Source organism: Oppia nitens, unplaced genomic scaffold, assembly GCF_028296485.1.
Source record: "Oppia nitens isolate AA-2021 unplaced genomic scaffold, nextdenovo-longstitch-racon4-pilon3 scaffold2_pilon_pilon_pilon, whole genome shotgun sequence".
Taxonomy (NCBI): Eukaryota; Metazoa; Arthropoda; class Arachnida; order Sarcoptiformes; family Oppiidae; genus Oppia; species Oppia nitens.
The window spans coordinates 5,525,880-5,550,290 of NW_026533210.1; the positions used below are offsets into that span (position 1 = coordinate 5,525,880).

The 24,411-nt window shown below is 24.6% G+C and overlaps 5 protein-coding genes across 5 annotated transcripts; 2 read left to right on the forward strand and 3 right to left on the reverse strand.

The window, feature by feature from the left end:
• Positions 1-463: 463 nt before the first annotated feature.
• On the reverse strand, positions 464-2,834 carry LOC128956232 (steroid 17-alpha-hydroxylase/17,20 lyase-like). The gene is made up of 6 exons (XM_054301923.1): positions 2,806-2,834; positions 2,133-2,233; positions 1,791-2,067; positions 1,565-1,729; positions 1,157-1,491; positions 464-1,068 (listed from the first exon to the last, which is right to left on the reverse strand). Exons 2-6 carry the CDS (start codon positions 2,146-2,148, stop codon positions 473-475), a joined length of 1,389 nt encoding a protein of 462 aa, XP_054157898.1. The 5' UTR covers positions 2,149-2,233; positions 2,806-2,834; the 3' UTR covers positions 464-472.
• Positions 2,835-6,355: 3,521 nt separating this feature from the next.
• Positions 6,356-9,090, forward strand: LOC128955835 (uncharacterized). Its single transcript, XM_054301513.1, has 7 exons — positions 6,356-6,410; positions 6,479-7,000; positions 7,083-7,138; positions 7,201-7,587; positions 7,854-8,265; positions 8,343-8,638; positions 8,711-9,090. The coding sequence occupies exons 2-7, from the start codon at positions 6,532-6,534 to the stop codon at positions 9,002-9,004; spliced, it is 1,914 nt and encodes a 637-aa protein (XP_054157488.1). The 5' UTR covers positions 6,356-6,410; positions 6,479-6,531; the 3' UTR covers positions 9,005-9,090.
• A 1,604-nt stretch (positions 9,091-10,694) lies between these two features.
• LOC128955836 (steroid 17-alpha-hydroxylase/17,20 lyase-like) lies at positions 10,695-12,822 on the reverse strand. The gene is made up of 6 exons (XM_054301514.1): positions 12,675-12,822; positions 12,341-12,617; positions 12,085-12,249; positions 11,645-11,979; positions 10,811-11,378; positions 10,695-10,731 (listed from the first exon to the last, which is right to left on the reverse strand). The coding sequence occupies exons 1-6, from the start codon at positions 12,820-12,822 to the stop codon at positions 10,695-10,697; spliced, it is 1,530 nt and encodes a 509-aa protein (XP_054157489.1).
• A 1,258-nt stretch (positions 12,823-14,080) lies between these two features.
• Positions 14,081-17,828, reverse strand: LOC128955837 (uncharacterized). The gene is made up of 8 exons (XM_054301515.1): positions 17,678-17,828; positions 17,093-17,458; positions 16,931-17,024; positions 16,396-16,599; positions 16,021-16,300; positions 15,402-15,846; positions 15,179-15,321; positions 14,081-14,128 (listed from the first exon to the last, which is right to left on the reverse strand). Exons 1-8 carry the CDS (start codon positions 17,826-17,828, stop codon positions 14,081-14,083), a joined length of 1,731 nt encoding a protein of 576 aa, XP_054157490.1.
• Positions 17,829-22,149: 4,321 nt separating this feature from the next.
• LOC128955838 (uncharacterized) lies at positions 22,150-24,035 on the forward strand. Its single transcript, XM_054301516.1, has 5 exons — positions 22,150-22,534; positions 22,731-22,877; positions 22,935-23,461; positions 23,546-23,942; positions 24,028-24,035. The coding sequence occupies exons 1-5, from the start codon at positions 22,180-22,182 to the stop codon at positions 24,033-24,035; spliced, it is 1,434 nt and encodes a 477-aa protein (XP_054157491.1). The 5' UTR covers positions 22,150-22,179.
• Positions 24,036-24,411: the final 376 nt, after the last annotated feature.

Below are 24,411 nucleotides of genomic sequence, written 5' to 3' on the forward strand. Positions count from 1 at the left end.
AATAAACTAAATAAGATTTTCCAGTTTATTATTATTCTTTAAATATATTATTATAACATTATTTTTTTGTACAATTTTAATATATTATATAACATAATAATTATTATAGATAGTAATGGGTGCCAATTAATTATCTTAATCGTACAAAATTAGACTTACAAATTACAAAATATATACATAATAGTTACACTTAATTAATTTTGTACTTTATAATTTTATATACATTTATTATTTTGCATATAGTATATAACTTTACATATACAGTATATATATATATTAAATATGTATAAATATATTTATTTTATTGCACATCTATAACACTATTTTAAAGTGTTAGTATTATTAATAATTGATTGTAAAGTGAGTAATATACAATATTTGAAACTTAAAAAATATATATAGAAATAAAAAATTACAATTGAGTATCACAAATGAAAATTATAAATACATTACAAAATGATTATCTGATTAATTATTTTCTTTTCAAAATAATTTCATACGGTTTTGGAGAATTAAACAACAATATAATAGGATTGGGCTCCAAATCGGCACTACCGTCACCACCGGGTAGTTTCAACATGTATTGCGAAGTTGATTGTAATAATCGCACAGTTATGAAAAATAAATCTGCCAGTGCCAGCTTCTCGCCTAAACAAACACGTCTACCGATACCGAACGGTACATAACCGGGTATCGATGAGTTGAACGTTCCGTCTGACGACAAAAATCGGTTTGGATTAAACTCCTCGGGTTTGTCCCATATTTCAGGATCTCTAGCTATGGCCCATAGATTACTCATTACAAACGTACCCTCTTTTATGTTGTGTTCACCCATTTTTGTGTCACACATAGCAACATGTGGTACAGCTAACGGTGTAACTCCTCTCAAACGTAAAGTTTCGGCAATAAATGCATTGACATAATGACAGTTATTTTTATCTTCGTGTGTAACCATACGGTCACCAATTAGATCATTGATTTCATCTCTCATTTTATTTTGCATTTTTGAATTGTTGGCCATAAATAATATAACCCATCGCATTGTATACTGTGTTGTGTCAGTTCCCGCTAATAAAATTAAAATATAGTAAGTATTATTCAATACATTGTTAGCAAATTTAAAATCTAACCCATAATTAAAAACTTTAATACTAACCAATAAATAAGTTCGTAATAACTAATGATAAGTTTGTATCAGTAAAATGAGGTGCGCTCTCCTTTTGCTCGGCAATAGCCTCCTCTTTAGCCTCAATGAGTGCGTCACAAAAATCATTGACGACACCATTTTCGTGGACAGGTATGCGATTGAGATATTGTTGTTTGATAGTAGTCGTCAATTTATCCAAAACATCAAGAGTTTTATTCAAAACGTTACCATAAAATAACTTCATAACCGGCACTCTATCGCAAAGCCCTAATATAGTTGATTTGGATCTGAAATACTCTAAACTTTTCTCAAAATATTTCAGCTCCGGATCAGTAAAAGTATATCTGTAATTATATTTTGCAAAATAAAATTAAATATTATATATATATATTTTAATAATAAATATTATATAAATACCTTTTGCCAAAAGCCGATGAAGCAATGATATTGATGACAGACATATAGATATAACTCATGGGATTAAATGGTTTATCACAGCCTTCAGTAGCAATCATAGTGTCGACCGTTTCCCGAACCGCATCGTTGGCCAAAATATAAAACTTTTCACTAACAGCTAATTTTCTATTGAAAAATAATATCAATTATAATAATTACAATTAATATAATAATTATAAATACATACCTAACGGCTGAGTGGGCTAATCGTCTAAGACTGGCCCAAACGGGTCCGTGATTTGAAAATACGACATCTTTTCCATTTTTAAGTAATATTTTTCCAAATATAGTAACAGGTCTTCCCATTAATTCGTTTCCTTTTGAATTGAATGCCTCTTTCAGTAGTTTATAATCGGATACGACTACTGCAGGTGTATTACCAAACCAAAAGGTAAATACTGGTCCATAGGTTTTATGCATTGAATTGATTGTTATAAATTGATTTTCTTTTGTTCTGAAAAACTCTATAATAAGAAAAAAATATTAATATTTTTTTTAAAAATTAATTAATTAAATAGTTTTTAATTACTTAATATATTTCCCATTATTGGTAGAGGAATGGGACCTTGGGTAATGAAAATACTCGATGATAGAAACGCACCAAATATAAGGTAACGAAGCCAATGACGGCTGTAAGTAACCAATTGATTATATCGTTGGACATTAACACTGACATTGTTATACTATTTATTAATTATGTAAATATAATTAAATTAAACACTTTATGTAACAAACTTTAGTAAAAAAGTTATTTTCAATTTATTGATGTATTTTTGCATTTGATTTATTGTTTATATACTAAATAAATTTTTTTTATTCATTTTATATTTAAATAGATTTAGTGTCAAAATTTGATTATAATTATCTCAATTATTAGTTTATTAGTATAATTAACTATTGGAGACTTTCAAACGTTTATTTGACTTTTAATGTTATTTATAATGTTTTCTACTAATTATTATTGAAAATCATACAAATGTACTGATATTGTAAATAAATTGTATAAACAAACTATTAAAAAAACTTGTATGATATATAGTATTATAAAACAATGTGACGTTTTAAAGTCTCCWAACATTAGTAAAACTATACTATATTTATAAATAAATATTCAAGGTCTTTATTTTTATCAATATTTATCTATAATTATTCAACAGACAATTATAATAATTAATAGATATTATTTATATATATATATCAACCTTTTAACGGACGGATAAATTATAACAAATAATATAAACAATACATCTATCGATCAAAATGGGCATCAATTATGTCACTAATTAAGAAAATAATATTTTTTAATTTATATATGAAATAATACCGTAATAACTCAAATATATATTTAAACTATCTTATAAGCAATCATATTACCGTCTTCCCATAGTTAACTCATGTTTTTAAAATTAATACCGTATTCCCATATTAAAAATAGTTTTTTTTGAAAAAGTACCGTATTCCCATATTAAAAATAGTTTTTTTTGATAAAGTACCGTATTCCCATATTAAAAATAGTTTTTTTTGATACCGTATTCCCATATTAAAAATAGTTTTTTTTGATAAAGTACCGTATTCCCATATTAAAAATAGTTTTTTTTGATAAAGTACCGTATTCACATATTAAAAATAGTTTTTTTGAAAAAGTACCGTATTCCCATATTAAAAATAGTTTTTTTTGATAAAGTACCGTATTCCCATATTAAAAATAGTTTTTTTTGATAAAGTACCGTATTCCCATATTAAAAATAGTTTTTTTTGATAAAGTACCGTATTCCCATATTAAAAATAGTTTTTTTGAAAAAGTACCGTATTCCCATATTAAAAATAGTTTTTTTTGATAAAGTACCGTATTCCCATATTAAAAATAGTTTTTTTGAAAAAGTACCGTATTCCCATATTAAAAATAGTTTTTTTTGATAAAGTACCGTATTCCCATATTAAAAATAGTTTTTTTTGATAAAGTACCGTATTCCCATATTAAAAATAGTTTTTTTTGATAAAGTACCGTAATATTAAAAATAGTTTTTTTTGATAAAGTACCGTATTCCCATATTAAAAATAGTTTTTTTGAAAAAGTACCGTATTCCCATATTAAAAATAGTTTTTTTTGATGTACCGTATTCCCATATTAAAAATAGTTTTTTTTTGAAAAAGTACCGTATTCCCATATTAAAAATAGTTTTTTTTGATAAAGTACCGTATTCCCATTTAAAAATAGTTTTTTTGAAAAAGTACCGTATTCCCATATTAAAAATAGTTTTTTTGAAAAAGTACCGTATTCCCATATTAAAAATAGTTATATGGTAAAAATTGTGAAAATCATTTAAATGTGAGGCTATACGGTAAAAATTGAGAATCATTTAAATGTGAGGTTATACGGTAAAAATTGAGAAAATCATTTAAATGTGAGGTTATACGGTAAAAATTGAGAAAATCATTTAAATGTGAGGTTATACGGTAAAAATTGTGAAAATCATTTAAATGTGAGGTTATACGGTAAAAATTGTGAAAATCATTTATATGTGAGGTTATACGGTAAAAATTGTGAAAATCATTTAATGTGAGGTCATACGGTATAATCTAATGATTTTATACAATTTTTAATTTTTGGTCATAATTTATGGACAAAAATTTTTAATTCAATGTTTTGTGGTCCGTCCGCTGAATGGGGATTAGAGAAAAATAATTTAATAAATTAATAAAACTATTTTTAAAATTTTTTAAAAATTTATTCTCTTTACTAATATTTTCTTAGATATTTAACCTGTATATAAAAAATAAAAAATTAATTAATTAATTATTAGTTTAATTATAATTAATTTTCAAACTTACCCTTTATTTCATCCACTATTGCGTTAACCAGACGTTGTCCTAATTGGGATCTAATTGTGAATTTGTGTCCAATTTTTTTACTAATTTTACATTACTTTATGAGAGGGCATATAAATAGCTCTCAAATGACCCCTTTATGACAACAATTGATTAACAAATAACATAAATATTTAATTATTTAGTTTATCCGTCCGTTAATTGGTTATCCACTGTTAGGTGGATTTATAATATATATAATTATTATCATTTTATTTTACTAATTAAAAATTACATATTATAGTTAATGTATTATTTATACAGTAATTAGCATTAGTGTTATTGCATAATGATATAAAAAACTAATTAAAATGTTATGTACAAAAATATTTAAATAACAAAATGATTATCAAAAAAAAAATCATTTGTTATGTATTCTGTGATCAGTTTTATTTTAAGCGATAATTATACACATTTTGATCATCTCTGCAATCATTGCCATCAAAATTGATTTAATTGTGTAAAAGTATACTTAATTTTACTCGACATCAACTAATATCGGTATACCGTATCATTTCTATTGAAATTGTATCATAAAAAATGATATAATTTATATTTTGTGTCCTCTTGTAGTCCAAAAATTATAATGACTGAACCGGTAGTTTAATATAATTATTAATTAATTTAATATAATTGTTTGTTATCGATCACACTGTATTTTATCTCAAATGTATATATTTTTTAGTAAATAGGTTTTTAATATTTTATATACATTATTTACAGTAATGTTTACATATAAACAGTTTTAATGTTAAAAATAGATTTATTAAATAATTATTAATTTCTAATAAACAATTTAATCAAAGTGTAAAACATTAATTTTAAGTTTTACTGTTTATAAATAAACAATATTTAAAATTTATCATTATTAAATTGTTTTTTGTAATTTATTATCTAAAATTTTTCAATTATATCATTTTTTAAATTTCTGTTTAATTATAAAATTTATTTTAAATAATAATTAACAAATTAATTAATTATCATAGTTATATTGGTTTAATTGGTAGGTTAAATATAATGAAATTAAGTCAAAATTAAGTAAAAGCTATACAAAAATTTTAATAAATAAATTAAATTCCTAAAGAATTTCTAATTTATTTAAATTAAAATATTTTATTATATATTTTTTTAAAGTATAGTTGAAAAATTAAATAAATGACACATAAATGTTAAAATATACTTTAAAAAGGTGATTAGATAACATAATAATGTATACAAATATTTAATTTATAGTAAAATGATTAAATGTTATTACATAATCTTAATTTTCATTATTTACACAGATGTTTGATATATTTAATTATATTATTGAAAAGTTAATAAAATACAGTATAATATAACTATAAATATTTAAAATAATACAATAAAAGTATTCTTATAACAAAGTAAGTTATAACTGTATTAATTATTTATTTATTACTTATCTACTGTATATATTTAATATATCAATAATTGAAATCAATAAAAAAATTGTTGAGATTTTTTTAAAAACAATTACTGTTAAAAATATATCAAATCTTATAATTCAATTATTTTTTATTTAACATTTTTTTATATTATTGATTTATGTTTCTAAATTATCTATCTATATTATTTTATCAAAATAAAATATTAATTATTAAATTAATAATATATATTTTTTTGTTAACATGCATTTAATGATAATATAACAATATAATGTATTAAAATTAACTTATATCTTAATACTTGAAATTGTTAAAATAAATCACTCAAAACACGTGTACAATTCACATCCTTATTAATTTTGGTGCTATAAAAACAAAATAAAAAACTGTATTTAACAATTTATTTTTTATTATATTATATTTTTTTAAAAATACTTTATTAATTAAATCTAAAATTTATTTAATAATGTATTTAAAATTATTTTTATTGKCATTTGTTTCACTATTAGTTAGCAAATCATATCAAGACAATGGTATAATACAGTAGATATAAATAATTAAAATTAAAAACTATATAAAAGAATTCAATAATTTTTTTCAGATGTTTTGCCGGCCGTACCGCTTGTTGTCAAAAGTCCATACCTGTCCACATGGATGTCCGCACGAGAGCTGTACGGTAATTGGCCCACATTTTGGACCGGAGCTATTAAAGGAATGGCAGGTCTGGTTCGAGTAGACGGCAAAACTTACGAGTTTATGGGTCATCCAACGCAAGACAATATTGGCACTAATCTTCAGGCAAAACAAGTTGGACTGAAAGTGACACCGACTCAGTCGATATTTACCTTCAATGCCGGTCCCATTGTACTGGAAGTTAACTTTTTTACACCAATAGATCCGACAGATTTGAAACGGCTGTCACTTCCGGCTTCATATATAGCGGCAACTGTCCGGTCAACAGATAAAGCAAAACATGACGTACAGCTCTATATTGATATGTCTGCCGAATGGACATCTGGTGACTCTAATGAAGTGGTCGAATGGGAGGTCAATAAAGTGGGAAATGTTATCACAAATGCTAACTTTCGTTTGAGAGATCAAAAACAATTTCAAGAGTCTCACGGTATTATTTAATTAATTTTTTTTTGATAAATTTTATTTCATAAAAATATAAATAAATATAATATTATATATTAATATATTAGATGCGGCGCAATGGGGAGTAGTTAAATATTTTACCGATTCATTGGTGTCATATCAGGTATGTCCATAGTTRTAGTACATAATAGTATAAKTTTATGTTAACTTTTAACATTATTTAAGGCGGGTGGMTGTACATCCYTGCGCTCTAAATTTGTTAAAGATGGACATCTTGACAATACAGTTGAGAAAAACTATCGGCGCATAAATGACAACTGGCCCGGAGTGGCATTTGCTCGCAATATGATTGCCAGTGAACAGAGATCAGAGACTGTCTTCTATGGTRTCGCACACGTTAGACGTCCGGCCATTAACTATACTGACGCTCAATTCAATCAACTTTGGGAAAGTTATTTCGGTGGTGACGACAACAAAATGATTGATTTTGTGTTGGGTGAGAGTGAGGATGCACTTAAAAGAGCCAACAATTTGGACAGTCGTATTGTGGCCGATGCTCACAAAGTTGGTGGCGATAGTTATGTCAAAGTGGTCTCAGCAGCATTAAGACAGGTCTATTTAYTTTATTAATTACTATTTATTTTTAATTAYACACACTTATGATAAGACATTTAATATTTAATAATTTTAATATTTAATTAAATTTYTATYAAATCTACTAATWWTTTTYAAAACTAAATATTTTTTAAACATAAGTTAAATTTATTATTTTTTATGCACTAAAAAGATTTGCTTWAAAATATAATTTAAATTTAACATATTTTTATTGATAATTTTATCWAATTAATATTAATCAAAATTATTTACATTATTTGCAGGCATTTGGTGGCACTGAACTGGTGGGTACACCTGAAAAACCGTGGCTTATGCTTAAAGAGATTTCATCGGACGGCAACTGTCAGACAGTGGATGTTATTTACCCCCACTTTCCCGTCCAGTTATACCTAAACCCACTTCTACTTAAATATCTGTTGGACCCACTTTTAGACAATCAAGAAAAAGGTTATTTTCCATACAAATATTGTATTCACGATTTGGGCTCAAGTTATCCGCGTTGTATTGGACACAGAGATGGCAAACAAGAAGATATGGAAGTCGAGGAAAGTGCTAATATGTTGATTATGATGTCGGCCTATGTTAGAGCAACTGACGATAAAGATTGGGCTACAAAACACTACAAAATTGCTAAACAATGGACTCAATATCTGGTAGACCACGGATTGATAACTGGTTAGTCATATTTACATATTATAATTAYTGTATAWATTTTGTTAATTATAACATATATGTATATTCATATAATTTAGGTGATGCCCTAACCACTGATGATTTCTTGGGCAGAATTAAAAACTCGACAAACCTATCAGCCAAAGCTATTGTAGGTATAGGAGCAATGGCACAGTTAGCTGAAAAAGTAGGCAATCAAGAGGACCAAAAACACTACCGACAAATTGCTGAAAAGTATGTAACCGAATGGATACGTATGGGTGAAGATCCGTCAAACAAACATCTTAAACTCAGCTACAATACGGCTAACACATGGTTTATGGTATACAATCTGTTTGCTGATATACTATTGGAAACCAAACTTGTGCCCCAAAATGTTAGATATAGTTGAATATAGTTTTTAACTTTTTAAATATAAATTTAATTTATGTTATATTTTATAATATAGATATACAAACAACAAGATGAATGGTATCTATCAGTAGCCAACAAATATGGTGTACCCCTAGAGAGCGGTAACTCAGCCACAAAGTTTGATTGGGTTATGTTTACGGCGGCCTCCAGTTCCGATTCACGACTTCGGCAATTGATGTTCGATAGGACAGCTCAATGGCTTCGGGAAACTACAAAACTCGTACCATTCTCTGACTGGGGAGACACCAAAACTGGCGGTTCTCCCGGATTTATTAACCGACCAGTCATTGGAGGTGTGTTCGCACCCTTGACTATCAATAAAAAATAAACCAAATTATTTTTATTACATTTCACTAAAAAATGTTGTTTTATAATATCTAACAATTTATTATAATCTATTAATAATTATTGATAATAAATTGAAAATATTGTTTAATAGTATTATATACGGTATAATTAAACTTTTAAATCCTATATAAATATAATATATGAAATTATTTTTTTTAAATGTGTCATATTATAATTGAACATGCTATAGTTCAATAGATAAAAATAAAACAATAAAAATAGTTAACTGTAGCATGTTCAATTATAATATGACACATTTTTAAAATGCATTGAGTATGTGTTTTAAATTAATATTTATGAAAACGAGTAATCAAAATATTAATAAGTTTATTTGAACATGGTAAAAAATTTAATTATACATATTAAGCTACGTGGGTTATTTTTAAAAAAAATTAAGCTTTTAAGCTCATTAAGGGAATATATAAAATATATTATACTGTAGTATACAAAACAGGCATTTATTGTTATATAAATAATAATACAGATTTTAATAGTATTGAAAATTAGTAATTAATGTTGTTTAATATTTTTTGAAGGACATAGAATATATTAAGTGACTATCCTGACCTTGATTAAAAAAACCTAAATGTTTATAAGAAATAAATTATTAAAAAAACAAAAATTTATAATAAACATATAAGTAGTAGTAGAGATCATTAAATAGTAATGAATAAAGTATTGATTAATAATTATTTATAGATTATATCTAATAATTGTTATAATAGTTGTTAAAAAAGGCCTAATAGTTAATTAAATAGGTATTTATTTTCTAAAAATATTTACAAATAATTACATTTGATTAGATTGAATGATAAAATAATATTTGATTTTTTTGTTTGTTTGAATCTCATCCGTTTTAACCTTAAAATATTTTTTAATTTAGAAATTATTTTTAATAGTTCTTAATAATTGTCAAAATAAGACAAATAGTTATTTATTTATTTKTTAGTATTTGAAAATACTATACGATTGACTTGTTTTCATCATATTTACAAACATTATAAAAAGTAATAATAGATATATAGTGTTGTAATTTGGGAAAGTATTTGGGATAGAGAGGTATACTCGACTCGTCAACAATTGTTAGTTTATATTAAAATATCTGGTAAACCATATATTKAATTTAAAAATGATCAAGGGCATAATTTTAGATAATATTAAACTAAACTCTATTGTAATTTGTCATTTTTCAATTAATTGTAAAATTAAATATATAATAGTCCACTACTCTATGTCAATGATTAAATTGTAAAATATATAAAGGATAGCTTTAAAAATTGTATTTTTTAGTAAATAACTACTATATTATAGTAAAATAAATATTTATAAATAAATATTTTAATTTAATAAATAATATAATAATTTTAAAATATACTAAATTTATTTAAAAATACTATAAATCATTTTAGAAAATTTCATTTTATTATTATTATTAGAATATATATAAGTTTAAATTAAAAATTATAAAGTAAATATCAAATATATATACATATTTCTATTTTTAAAAATTGTAAAATTATAAGTTTAATAAAATTTATACATTTTAATAACATTTTTCTTAAAGGTGTTTTAGAAATTATTTATTTTTTATATTTGAAAGATTAGTGGTGGCGTTAAAATTAAAAAAAAACTTAATCTCAGTAGCAAAAAAAGGCTTATATTTTTTTAATTTACTTTTCAATACTGATTTTGTAATACCTGACTAATCTAAATATATTACAAAAAAATACAAAACAAACTGATTTATCTGATAATTAATTATTTTTTTATTAATACAATTTCATACGGTTTCGGAACATTTAACAGCAGAACTTTAGGATTGGGCTCCAAATCGGCACTTCCATCACCACCGGGTAATGACAACATGTATTGCTGTGTTGTTTGTAATAATTGCACAGTTATGAAAAATAAATCTGCCAGTGCCAGCTTCTCGCCTAAACAAACACGTCTACCGATACCGAACGGTACAAATCCGGTCATCGATGACTTGAAAGTTCCGTCTGAAGACAAAAATCGGTTTGGATTAAACTCTTCGGGTTTGTCCCATACTTTGGGATCTCGAGAAATGATCCATAGATTACTCATTACAAATGTACCCTTTTTTACGTTGTGTTCACCTATTTTTGTGTCACACATAGCAACGTGGGGCACACCTAAGGGCGTAACGCCCCTCAAACGTAAAGTTTCGGCAATAAATGCATTGACATAATGACAGTTATTTTTATCTTCGTGTGTAATCATTCGGTCGCCAATTAGATCATTGATTTCATCTCTCATTTTATTTTGCATTTTTGAATTGTTGGCCATAAGTAGTATAATCCATCGCATCATATACTGTGTTGTATCGGTTCCCGCTATTAAATTATATAATAATTTAGGACAATGTAGTTAAAAATAATTATAAATCTATTAGTTAAAAGAAGTCATAGAAAGTCATATGGGAACTGGTGATGACATGTATTTGAAATTAGTATATCACAAAGTTATAGCATAAAATTAATTATTGCATTTGATATTTTATGTTATTAATGACATCTAAGCTATTAATTACTTGTAAAATGTTATAACCCTTTCCCATAAACCGATTTGTATACATTTATTACAAGTAATAAATAATTACCAATAAATAAATCCATAATAAGTAACGATAAGTTAGTGTCCGTGAGATTTGGTGCGCTTTCCTTTTGTTCGGCAATTGCCAGCTCTTTAGCCTCAATGAGAGCGTCACAGAAATCATCGATAACACCATTTTCGTGGACAGGTATGCGATTGAGATACTGTTGTCTAACATTAGACGAAAATTTCTCGATAACATTGAGACCTTTATTGAGAACTTTTCTATAGAATAACTTCAAAGCCGGCACTCTATCACAAAGTGCTAATGTGTTAGAAGTGGCTCTAAATGTTTCCAAACTATTTTCATAAAATTTAAGCTCCGGATCGTTGAAAGAATATCTTAATTTTATTAAAAAATATATATAATTTTATTTTATTTTTAATAATATATTTATATATATATATATATATATAATTTTTACTCTAATTAATAAAATTATATACCTTTTTCCAAAAGCCGATGAAGCGATGATATTGATGACAGACATATAGATATAACTCATGGGATTAAATGGTTTATCACAGCCTTCAGTAGCAATCATAATGTCTACCGTTTCCCGAACCGCATCGTTCACCAAAACAAACAGCTTTTCATTTACTGCTAGTTTTCTAATGAATTATGATTTTAATGTTAATATTTGACAAAAATTTTGAAAAATGTTCAAAAATTAGTTAAAAATTAAATTTCGTAATTTTATACCTAACAGCTGAGTGGGCTAATCGTCTAAGACTAGCCCAATCGGGTCCGTGATCTGTAAACACCACGTCTTTTCCATTTTGTCTGAATGATCGACTCATATTAGTATCAGGTCTTCCCATTATTTCATTGTCCTTTGAATTGAATGCCTCTTTAATTAGTTTATAATCTGAAATCACTACCATTGGTGTTGTTCCCAACCATACTGTTAATATCGGTCCATAAGTTTTATGCATTTTATTGATTGTTAAAAATTGATTTTCTTTTGTCCTAAAAAATTCTATATTAAAAAAAATTATTAATTATTATTTTACAAATAAATATTAATTTTTTATACTTAATATATTTCCCATTATTGGTAGAGGAATGGGACCTCTGGGTAATGATAAGACTCTATGATAGAAACGAACTAAATATAAGGTAATAAAGCCGATGACGGCTGTAATTAACCAATTGGTTATATCGTATGACATAAACGCTGACATTGTTATACTGTTTATTATTTATTTAAATATAATTAAATTAAAAAACTTTATCTAATATACTTTAATAGATCAATAAATTTGATTTTCAGTTTATATAAACTAATTTGTTGTTTGTAATGTTATTTTTATATAATTTGATAAATATTAAATAAGCACAACAAATCATTTAAGCGCTTTATATAGAAAACTTTAGGTTTATATACTATATTTTCCATATAATAATTATATGTTTGCTAACATAAGTAAAATAAGATAATTAAGTTTCTCAATTCATATATTTAATTGTTGTGAAATGTTAAATTAGTTAAAATGCAATATTTAATATTATTTTGTTTTTTAAATTTAATAGAATTATTATATTCCTAAATTACTGCAAATTATAATGTAATGTCAAATAAATATTTAGTTTATAAAAAATAATATTGGCAACTAATATACAGTAAATGTATAAGTTATACAGTGTCAACAAAATAGTGTATTTGATTATAATTACATAAATTATTAGTCTAAAATAGTTTTAATTAATTGTTTGAAACAAATCATAATTTAAATTTTTATGCTAGACATTATGTTTGATATAAATTATTGAAAATTATTATATAAATAAAACCACACAATTAAACTATATGACGCACGAATACCCCAAATTTAGATGCAATTATAGTAAAAATTTAATAAAAGATTGACGTCAATATATTTTTMTAGATAATATTAATTATATTAATTAATGTATAAATTATTAGATAAGTATAGACTATAATTTATTTATAATTTATTCAGTATTATTAATATTTTCACAAAGTATTACAATAGTAATAGAATGTTATAATAAATAAATAATTATTTTTATTCTTTGATTATTATTCTAAATTATTCTAAAATATTTTATAATAGAATATAAAAAAAATTATTTTATTTTTATCATTTTTATTAAGTCAAATGTATTCAATTAAGTAATAATTATRTATATATATACACACCCGGACAATGCCAAGTACTAATTTTTTGTGGGTTAATATCATGAAAAGAGTATTATTAAATTTTCTCAAATTTGTCTAAAAATAAGGAATATATCTTCAAAAAATATTTACTAAAATTTTCAAAAAGTTATTTTTTAATACTTTTTGAAAATATAAGATAAATAATCAGAAATTATATATTATATACAATTTATATGAGATCTCTTGTGTTTATCAGATCAGACACTAAAGTAGACTCCATTAGACTCGGAATTGATTCGAATAAATTAGAATATAATTTAAGTTGAATCAATGTAGAGATCAATGGAGTCTACTTTAGTGTCAATCTGGTAAACACATGAGTTAGTGATTGTATTTTTTCATTAATTTTCTTATATTTTCAAAAGTATTAAAAATATTTATTTATTTTTATGAAAATTTTATCAAATATTTTTGGAGAGATATTCTTTATTTGAGAAAAATTTGAGAAAAATTTAATAATAATGTTTTCAAGATATTAACCCTCAAAAACAAGTACTTGGTATTGTCAGGGTGTGTATACTAATATTTTATACACCATTTCCAGACACATCATCAATTGGTACACACCTGACAACCCATGACTTAATATCTTAAAGAAATTTTATTGGATATCAACTATCAGGCTATGGATATAATTTATCCATAATTTTCCGTTCAGTTATAGCAAAAACACACAACAAAATTGCCAAACAATAGACACTATATGTAGTTTAACCACAAAATGATAATTAGTTTTTTATACTATAAGAGCCGGGAATATTGAAAATATTTGTAAGTAATTATAATTTTTGTTAATTTAATTTTATAGTTATAGTATTAATTTATATGTAATATAAATATATTGTTAATATAAATTAAGAAAAATATGAGTAGTATCTATCAAATTGATTGAATAGCAAACAAATATGATATCCAAACGGCAGACTTCAATTCCGACTTACATTTTATTTATTAATTGTTTTTATTTAATATTAAATAAACCTATAAAATACAAATATATAAATTGAATAAAATAATTACAAATTTTGTTATATGTATTAATAGTAATATTTATCATTTATTTTGTTTAGTTGTTGTTGTTGTTGCTGTTTTTGATTGAAACAATAGTCGAAATATATTAGTAAATGGACATTCAATTAATATATAAAATATAAAGGCCACAAATATATCAATAAATAAATCGATGAACAAATTTGAAAACTATAATTGAATAGACAGACACAAAAATTACATTAAAATTAAATTATATATACTATTATACTTTTGATATACTACTATAATTCATATATCTTAATCATAATTACAGTATTATTATTATTAATAATATTATAATTTATAATGTACTGCATATTTACCATAAGTCTATCAGTCATCCAAACGGTACTCTTAATAATAAATATACGTCTAATGACAACCATATAATGCAATAAATATATACCAAATGATAGCCTAGAAATCGGTTGAAATATACGGTGTGACAACACTTTATTGAACAGTCCTAACAAAAATCAAATAAAAAATGACTAATAAAATCTATAACATTATCTTAAGATATAAACCAACAAAAAAAACAATTACCTGCCCTTCCCGTACAACTGGCAAAAAAAATCCAACCAAAACTTGTACAGTATATTACTTTGCCGATAGTGTGCCACAAAAGTACACTAAGTGTTGGCTCACCAGAACCGCCCCTCCAAAAGGTATCGTTCCAATAGTACATACCTATGATACCGGCGATAGAGGCCAACCATAAAAAACGAACACTTCGTTTACCTAAATCTAATTGACTGTTATTTGTAAGCAAATAGCCAAAGCATATGCCTATAAGATAGCTTAGTATATGAACGTTAGGAGTGGTATGAAACCAATTGGCCGACTTATTAAACCGGGAGCTGAGCATCTGGACGTGTCGATAGAGTATCATATGCCATGGTTTGATACCATAGAGAAGATATGGTGATATTGTTATGAACAATGAGACACYGATAGCCACAATGATTGCAATTAATCCTAAACGAGGTCTCTTGTGATATAGTATTATAAATAGTGGAGATATTATCAAAAATTGCAACAGAGATGACATAAACCATAGAGTTATGTTACACTAGTAAATGGTAGTAAAAATTAAATTAATTTCTTAAGAAAATAATAATATCAAAAAATATAGATTAATTGCAAATATAATTAATAAACTTACTGTTTGATTAAAATTTTCGACTTGAAATTCTTGAAAATTATTTATAAATAAAAATATTTTTAACAAATTCATTGGATCTTTGCATCCGGTAGTCATCAAATCGGTGGCCGAATCCCATACGGGTCCGTCTTCTAGGAGTGGAAACACATAATAAAACAGTATAGAAGCGAATACCAGTATAACAAATCGTAGCCAATTTTGAAATATAAAAAAAGGATAATTTAGGCGACCGTTTGTTTGGCGTAGTTTTCGTAGTAATGTATAGGATATAAGAAAACCGCTACAAAAACAAAAAAAAACAATTTTTTTTGAAAATTATAAACTTTATAAAACTGAGAGATAAATTGCTAAATGGTGGGTTAATGTGTGGCATACCTTAATGTGAACAGTCCATCAATCATTAGAGGACTTTTGACAATTATATATCGGGGGTCTAAAAAAAATTTAGGCAAAGCATCGGTAACGACACGTTTAAGTGTTTTGGTGCCCAAAGTAAACGTCAATATATATGCGTGAACTAAGTGTGCGTTCAGTATTAATATCAGTCTCAATGTGTCGAGTGTCGCATATTTGGCATTACTTTCGGCACATAATTGCCGAATATTTGTGATTATTGAAAAACATTTTAGCAATTGTACTGATTTTGACTGTTTTTCAATATTATTATTATTGTTATTATTATTATTATTTTCATTATTATTATTATTATTATTATATGTTGTATAATATTCAACATTATCGTCGCAACCTTTATCATTGACAATGCTAATCAAATCAAGCAAACTTCCTAAAACAACACCAACAGTAAGCAAACCTAGTATTATACTGCATTGTAGTATTTTTTTAAAAAAATAATAAAAATTAAAAATTTATTACATATATTTAATATTACTAAATGTTTAGTGCATACAATGATAAGCGCTGGTAGTTATCAATAGTGATAGTCTTATCTCTAGTACGACACTGATCTATCTCAATAGGCATACGTAATATGGGATATAATACTGTGAAAAAATTGTCAAACAAATAATAAATCAAAAATAAATATGATTTTTAAAAAATCTTTACAAACTTTTATTAATCATTGTTTGAACTTCATTTGGTGTGCACAGGGAGGGTATACAGACTCCCAGTGAAAACACAGTTCCGTTAACTATATTAAGTGCTTCAATCATATTCCTAACGGTAACTGAAGTGACATCAAAGTCTTCATTAGCTTTCAGAAAGAATGACAGATCCCTGTCATCGTAATCGGTCTCGACATGAGTGTCCAAACTGGGGAACGGTATGACAAGTTTGGCCAAACAGTACTGACCACTAATGATCGGTTCAATAGCAGCCGGTGACTGAACATTAAGACACTCGTCATATTCGCCATAATTGGCAAACACGCCCTCCATTATACCCGCCGGTGGAAAGTTAGCCATTGAATCAAAATCTATAATATTTTTTTAAAAAATATTTATTTACAAATTTTTAAAAATATGAATTTCTTATTACTTCATAAAATTAATTTATTCATATATTAGTAAATAGTCTATATTGTACTGATTTTTATATACTGATTTTTTATATTTTGAAATGGTTAATATTTTTAAATATATATATCAATATATACTGGTATATATAAATTATATATACTAATTATTTGACATACATTGTAGTGCCCAAATGTCCATATTTTTAAAACTTCTAAAAATCATAGCGTGCGCACGGGTACACTCCTGGGATAGACCTAAATCAGTGGTCGACAGAGTCTCCAAAAGTTTCAATCGCTTTCGTGGATCTAAACCAAACAATTGATACATAAAATCTTTAACATTGTCATCAAAATTAAACCCATCACTTGTTATTATTGTTTTATTAGCACTTTTGAACTGCCGGTGCAAATCGCGTACACTATCAATGATAGTATTACTCCTATCGGGACACTCATCATAATCTATTGACTCATCTAAATCACTAATTTTACTATTATTATCATCAGTATTATTATTATTAGATTCACAAAATACACTATAATTATGTAACAATAAATATAGATTAAATAAACAAATAAAATGAATTAAATTATATTGCATTGTTTGTCTTTAATTACATTTATAATAAATTATTTAGTAATATCATAGAATATAATTAATATACTATAGAAATAAATTTAAATAAATAATTTTTTTCTAAAAAATGTGTTTCAATTGCTCAACCATTGACTATTATTTAAACTATAAATGTAAAAGCTAAAATGTGTTTTAAAATAATTGCCAAAAACATTTAGTTTGAAAAAAATCAAGAAAATAAAAGTTATTGAGATTATATCCATTTTGTTGAATGCAAACTATATATGTATGTGTATGTATGTATGTGTGTGTGTATGTATGTGTATGTATGTATGTATGTTTGAGTGTATGTATGAGTGTGTGTTAGAACTTGAACTAAATCGATATTATGAAAGCAATTTATTATAATATACTGTAAGTATAAGTCTATATTTTATGGAATGCATCAAATAATCTAAAATATTTTTATTTTATATATACAAGTAATATATTTTTACATCAATTACTACCTGAGCTGTGCTACAGATGAAAGTTGTGATCCATTAGATAAGATACTGGTTTTTTCATTGAGTTTCATCTGTAATCCTAATATTTAAACTTCAATAATAATTAAAAAAAATATTTTCAAAAATATTTATTTAAAAACTATTCGATAGAAAATGATGCATTGTTTAAATTAATAAATAAATTTATAAAAATCACAATAATACAAATTATTTAGATTTATTAAAAGATAATAAATTCATTGATTTAAAAAATATTAATTTATTGAAACAAAAAAAGTACAGTAGATATAAATAAATTGTTTTCAAAGTCAAATGTTTTTAATACTAATATAACTGTATGATAATATAGCGTGAAATAGTAATATTAAATATAGATTGAATAAATGATATAATTTAATTAATTTAGATACAATACAATAATAACTCTACACTTTACTATTGAAATAATCTAGTTTAGCAATGATTTAATTTTTAAAAAAAAATTATTATGAATTTATAATCAACATATATATATACTACTAAAAAATTATAATATTTAGTTAACTATTGCTACATCACATCTGATATATATACAGTATAATAAAAACAAAACAAAAAATAATAATACAGTATACTATACATAAATAATTTAATGTTATAAATAATTTTATAAATAATATTAATGTAAAATTTGGTAAATTATTATTATTTTATGTTTTTATTTTCATCTTTTTCCATCTCAATTCTCCATAAAAACGTGAATTATAGGGACGCCATATATAATCCCCGTCTCGGTAGCGATTTTTCTCAAATATTTGATAACAAATATCTATTATAATAAAATAAAATTTATAGGATGTAATTTTATACATTATTTTATATAACATATTAAATTATATTGAATTATTATTATTATGCTATAATTTATAGATACTATTACAGTTAATTAATTGTTGATATTACTGTATGATATGAAATAAATTTTTGTATCAAATTTTTTTGCTTATCTCAAAAAAGATAATTTATTTTTTATTTTACAAAAAACTTGATTGTTATTTAATATATAATTTATATTGAATATTGCATATATTAAATTAAGACAAAACAAATCAGTTTTGGTTATCAACTTATATCAATTGTAAAAGTAATTAAAAATGTTTTATATATTATTACTAAATTATATACATGAATTATATTAAAAACTATTATACAATTTATTATTAAAAACATATTAATTTTATATAATATTGAAATTATATATTCTAATAATGTAATAATAATATATTTCTTGTTTTTAATTAATTATATTTTAAATTAATTGAATATTATAATCAAACCTTTGATATCTTGTAGTGGCTCTCTATAGACCTCATCTGGTGATGAAGTGGTTGTCATTATCAATGATCTGTACTGTTGTTTAAAGCTGTCGGGCAGTCGTCTCTTATTATTGACACTCATATTAATATCAATAAAAATATAAGTGTTAAACATAGCAGACATTATATTTAGAAAAAATATCAATTGAATCAAATTGGATAACATAACGTTATTTGAAAAAAGTAAATAGTTATTATTTCTTTAATATTAATATTATAAATGACTATATTTAACGTTAGAAATGAAACTAAATTTATAGCAAATGTTAGGTTATTGAAAATGATGACTCAATAATGCTATACCTTTCTATAAATATAAACTACAGTTCCGTTAAATATATACATATAATTGACAATTTGTTTATTATATTAAATAGAAAGAAAAACAAGATTAAATTGCTTATAAATAAAATTACTTGAAAATAACTGTCATATTATTATTATTATTATTTTATTATTATTATTAAAGAAGCAATGAGCAAGATATCGAAGAAAGTTTTTTTTTGTAAAATTTAAATTTTAAAATATAAAAATTAACCACCTTGATTGTGATTAAACAAATATATGTTTTTTAAAAATTATTTTTATATAAAATAATTTATACTATTCTATTAATATTATTCAAATTATTGATTTTATAAAAATTTTTATTTAAAAAATACGAAATGATTGGCAATATTGTAGTTGTAATCTAATAGGTATAAGCAATATTTTGTTAGGTTTCCTATATTGTAAACAGTTATATAATAAGATATATAATATAAAATTGTAATATTATTGTATTTTACTTTAATTTTATATTGAGTGGCTGTTGAATACTGTTTAAAAAAATATTGATTGCTTTAAAAAAATTAAGTGTCAAAATTAGAAAACATTGAAATACTTGCATTATATATATATATATATATATTAAGTATCAAATATAGGATTTCTAATGTAATATAATTTGAAGATGAATTAAATGAAAGCTGAATCCACTTTAATGTAAAAATAAAAAAAAAAACCCATAAATTATATTTAGTTTTTTATGATTTATATGTCATCGTCTTTTCAATAGTATTTCATAAGAGTTCCGATACTTTATATAAACATAACATTATATATAATTACTTTCAAATCGTCACTTCCCTGACTACTGGACAATGTTTACATGTATTATGGAATCTATAAAAATTAAATCATTAATATTTGTAAAATCTATTAAAATATTTTTAAAATAATAATGAATAATCAAAATGATAAATGTTAACAATAAAAAAATCATTAATTTTTTTATAAATAAATATRATTATTACTAATGAATTTTTAATTATTATTTTAAAAGAATATTTTTTTAATTTGAATTAATTTGTAAATTGAATCACTAATAAACTATATAATTTTTTAATTAGCTACTGTCAATTTAATTTTGTTACAATTTTGGTAAACTTATTCATATTATAATTAAATAATTTTATCATAACGTAATTTATTAGAGAAACAATATATAATAAAATTTATTGTAAAATTATAATGACGTAACTTTAAGAAATTTTATTAAAAATACAAACTAATAAAATACAGTACAGTATTATAAAATAATTTAATCTGAGATAATTATATGTGATAAATATTAATAATAATAATAATAATTAATTAATTAATTAGCAGATATTATTATTTTATRGTTTTAATAAATTTTATGTTAGTGTGTTTATGCAATATATCAAATGCAATTTTGTGTTGTTTTAAATAATAAAAATAATTATCAAATGTTGAAAATTGTCTCAAAATTGATGTATAAAATATTTGTAATGATGTTTGCATTTTGATTTACTTAAAAAAATCAAAAAATATATTTTTGTTAGCATATGTATAGTTACTATACAGTAGTAATTTGAGTTTTGAAAATATTTTTGTTTGTTTATAAATAATAATATTATTATACAATATTATTTATAAACAATAAATCATTTTAATTATATTGTATCACATTACAATTTTAAAAAAAATATATAATATTTATCTAACTAAAATCAATAGGTAATTTAATCTTTATATTGATATCTTTTTTAAATAAAAATTTGTTCAAAATATTCATTTAGTTAGGAAACTAATAATAAATATAACTAAAAAAAAGGTTTAAAAAATTAATACAATTTTACTACTATTGGATACATTTTTTTTAAAAAAAGTCCAAAAATGTTTTCATCGCTAAAATATTTTGTAACATTTGTGTCACTATTAAGACCTGAAATCTATATGTTTTTCATGATTGTCAGCTCAAACATTAGATCCACACCATTGGATCTGTTAATTCAAGACAAGTTATGTGTCATACGGTATGGTATGTCCCGTGAGTTTTGCCTTAATTTGGCAAAAATTAACGAAACAGACGTAAACTACACATACAAAGTACAGGCATTGGCCGACGCCGTACAGTATAACTCTTATCAGAGTATTATACAGAATATTCCGGGCATTGTTTGGGCCCTGTTTTTGGGCGCTTGGATTGATAGATACAGTGGCGGCAGGAAAGTCATATTTTTAGTAGGATCGGCCACACAATGTRTCGAGGCTCTTATGAATCTGTTAAATGCTTACTATTTTTATTCAGGTACTGGTTCTCAATGGTTTTTTTTTTGAAAAATCTATTAATAATTTTTAAAGTTGATGTCATACCTTATATTAAAATTATTGTAAGTTTAAAAGTGTTGTCAAAGTAAGTTAAACTTACAATAATTTTAATATTAATAATTTGTTTTTAATTATATTTTTAAAATTTTTATTACTATATATTTTTTAATATTTAGATGTCCGATGGGTATTGTTATCATTTGTACCGTACATACTGTCTGGTGCTATGACCTGGTGTACGGCATACTCATACGTGGCGGCCACTACTCCATCACACTTACGGGCATTTCGTATGGCTATATTAGAGACAATCGTAGCCTTGGGTACGGCTGTATAAACTATTTTCGTATTATTTAATTATGCATTTTTTTGATTAATAGGACATTTAGTGGCAAATTTATTATACGGACATCTCATCAATCGAGACCCAGTATGGAGTGACCAACAGATCCACAATCAGACCATCATATTCTTCATTAGTGCCTTAAGCGCTTTCATTGCATTCATTTGGTCTGTTTGGGCCATTGATCAACAACAAGACAAACATAGACTTTACGASACATTCACTGAGTCMAGTGTTGATGACGAGGCAATTGACGAAAAGGACAGTTATGTGAGAGTCCGCAGTGCAAGACATGCAATCAAACTGTTGTTTGATTGGCGTAACATCAAAGACATTGTGATGACTGCCCTGAAGGGACGTCAACAGAAAGCACGGGCACAGATATGGCTGATAATTGGTGGCATATTTTGYTATCTCTATGTTTTGGTGTCTGTGCCGTCATTTGAGTTTCAGTTTTATGAACATATCTATAAATGGGATGCAAAAGACTTTAGCGATTACGAGTCCATAGGACTGGTGGCTAACTGTCTATTTGTGTTGACATTCACACCGTTTGTTATAAAAGTATTGTTAAGTTTGTAATATTTAAATAATTTATATAATAATTGGATATAAATTTTCTAAATTTAATATATATTTATTGAACAGGTATTCAATATACAGGATCTTTACTTAACAGTAATTGGTTTTTCTGGACTCATGTGTCGTATGATTGTATTGGGAACAGTATTAGAGCCAACCGGTTATTATATCTCATTGGCATTTAGCTGTACCACATGGTTGGCCGATGTCGGTCTGCGGTCACATCTGTCCAAAATAGTGGCCGCCAACGAATTGGGCAAAATATTTACTTTGCTAACAGTAGTCGATGCCATTGTGCCGCCAATCGGATCATCAGTAATGGCCGCTTTGTTTCGGTCAACTATTTCGACCTATGGGGGCATATGTTTCATATTTTTGACATTTGTTTGCCTACTGGCTATAATACTGGCACTGGTAGCTATGTATTTGAATAAACAACAAAATACCARTAGTATCGTTGACAGTGATTATCATAGCAATTATGAGCCTCCGATCAATAATGATAATAACAACTATAATATTATTAATTGTTAATATTGTCATTAAAGTGTTGTAAATATTTTTTATTGGTATGAAATTACACACAAATATAATTATTAATATTTACCTGTACAGGTATATATATATATATATATATCAATATTGTGTTATTGATACATGTAAATTTATTTAAAAAATAGTTTATATTTGTAATACACTGTAGATAAATAAGTATAAACCGTAAACAGTATTCATTTAATGTGTGCTTTAATGTGTTGTTATTAAAAACAATATTTTATCAAGTATAAATTTTGCTAACATTATATTGCCTTTATTAAAAATGTATTAAAAATATATGATCAATGAAACAATATTATTCATCATTTATACATCAATATACAGTACTATTTTTTATACTATAGTTACTGTATATTTATAATAATTATAATTAT

Bases quoted from the DNA above. Each gene is read 5' to 3' on its own strand.
- LOC128956232 (XM_054301923.1), bottom strand. The intron at 1,730-1,790 runs GTATGTATTTAT...ATTTTTCAATAG, and splicing joins TTAGCCCACTCAGCCGTTAG to AAAATTAGCTGTTAGTGAAA. The intron at 1,069-1,156 runs GTTAGTATTAAA...TAATTTTATTAG, and splicing joins TATTACGAACTTATTTATTG to CGGGAACTGACACAACACAG.
- LOC128955836 (XM_054301514.1), bottom strand. From the start codon at position 12,822: ATGTCAGCGTTTATGTCATACGATATAACCAATTGGTTAATTACAGCC. The intron at 12,618-12,674 runs GTATAAAAAATT...TTTTTAATATAG, and splicing joins AATAATGGGAAATATATTAA to AATTTTTTAGGACAAAAGAA. The intron at 11,379-11,644 runs GTAATTATTTAT...ATAATTTAATAG, and splicing joins TATTATGGATTTATTTATTG to CGGGAACCGATACAACACAG.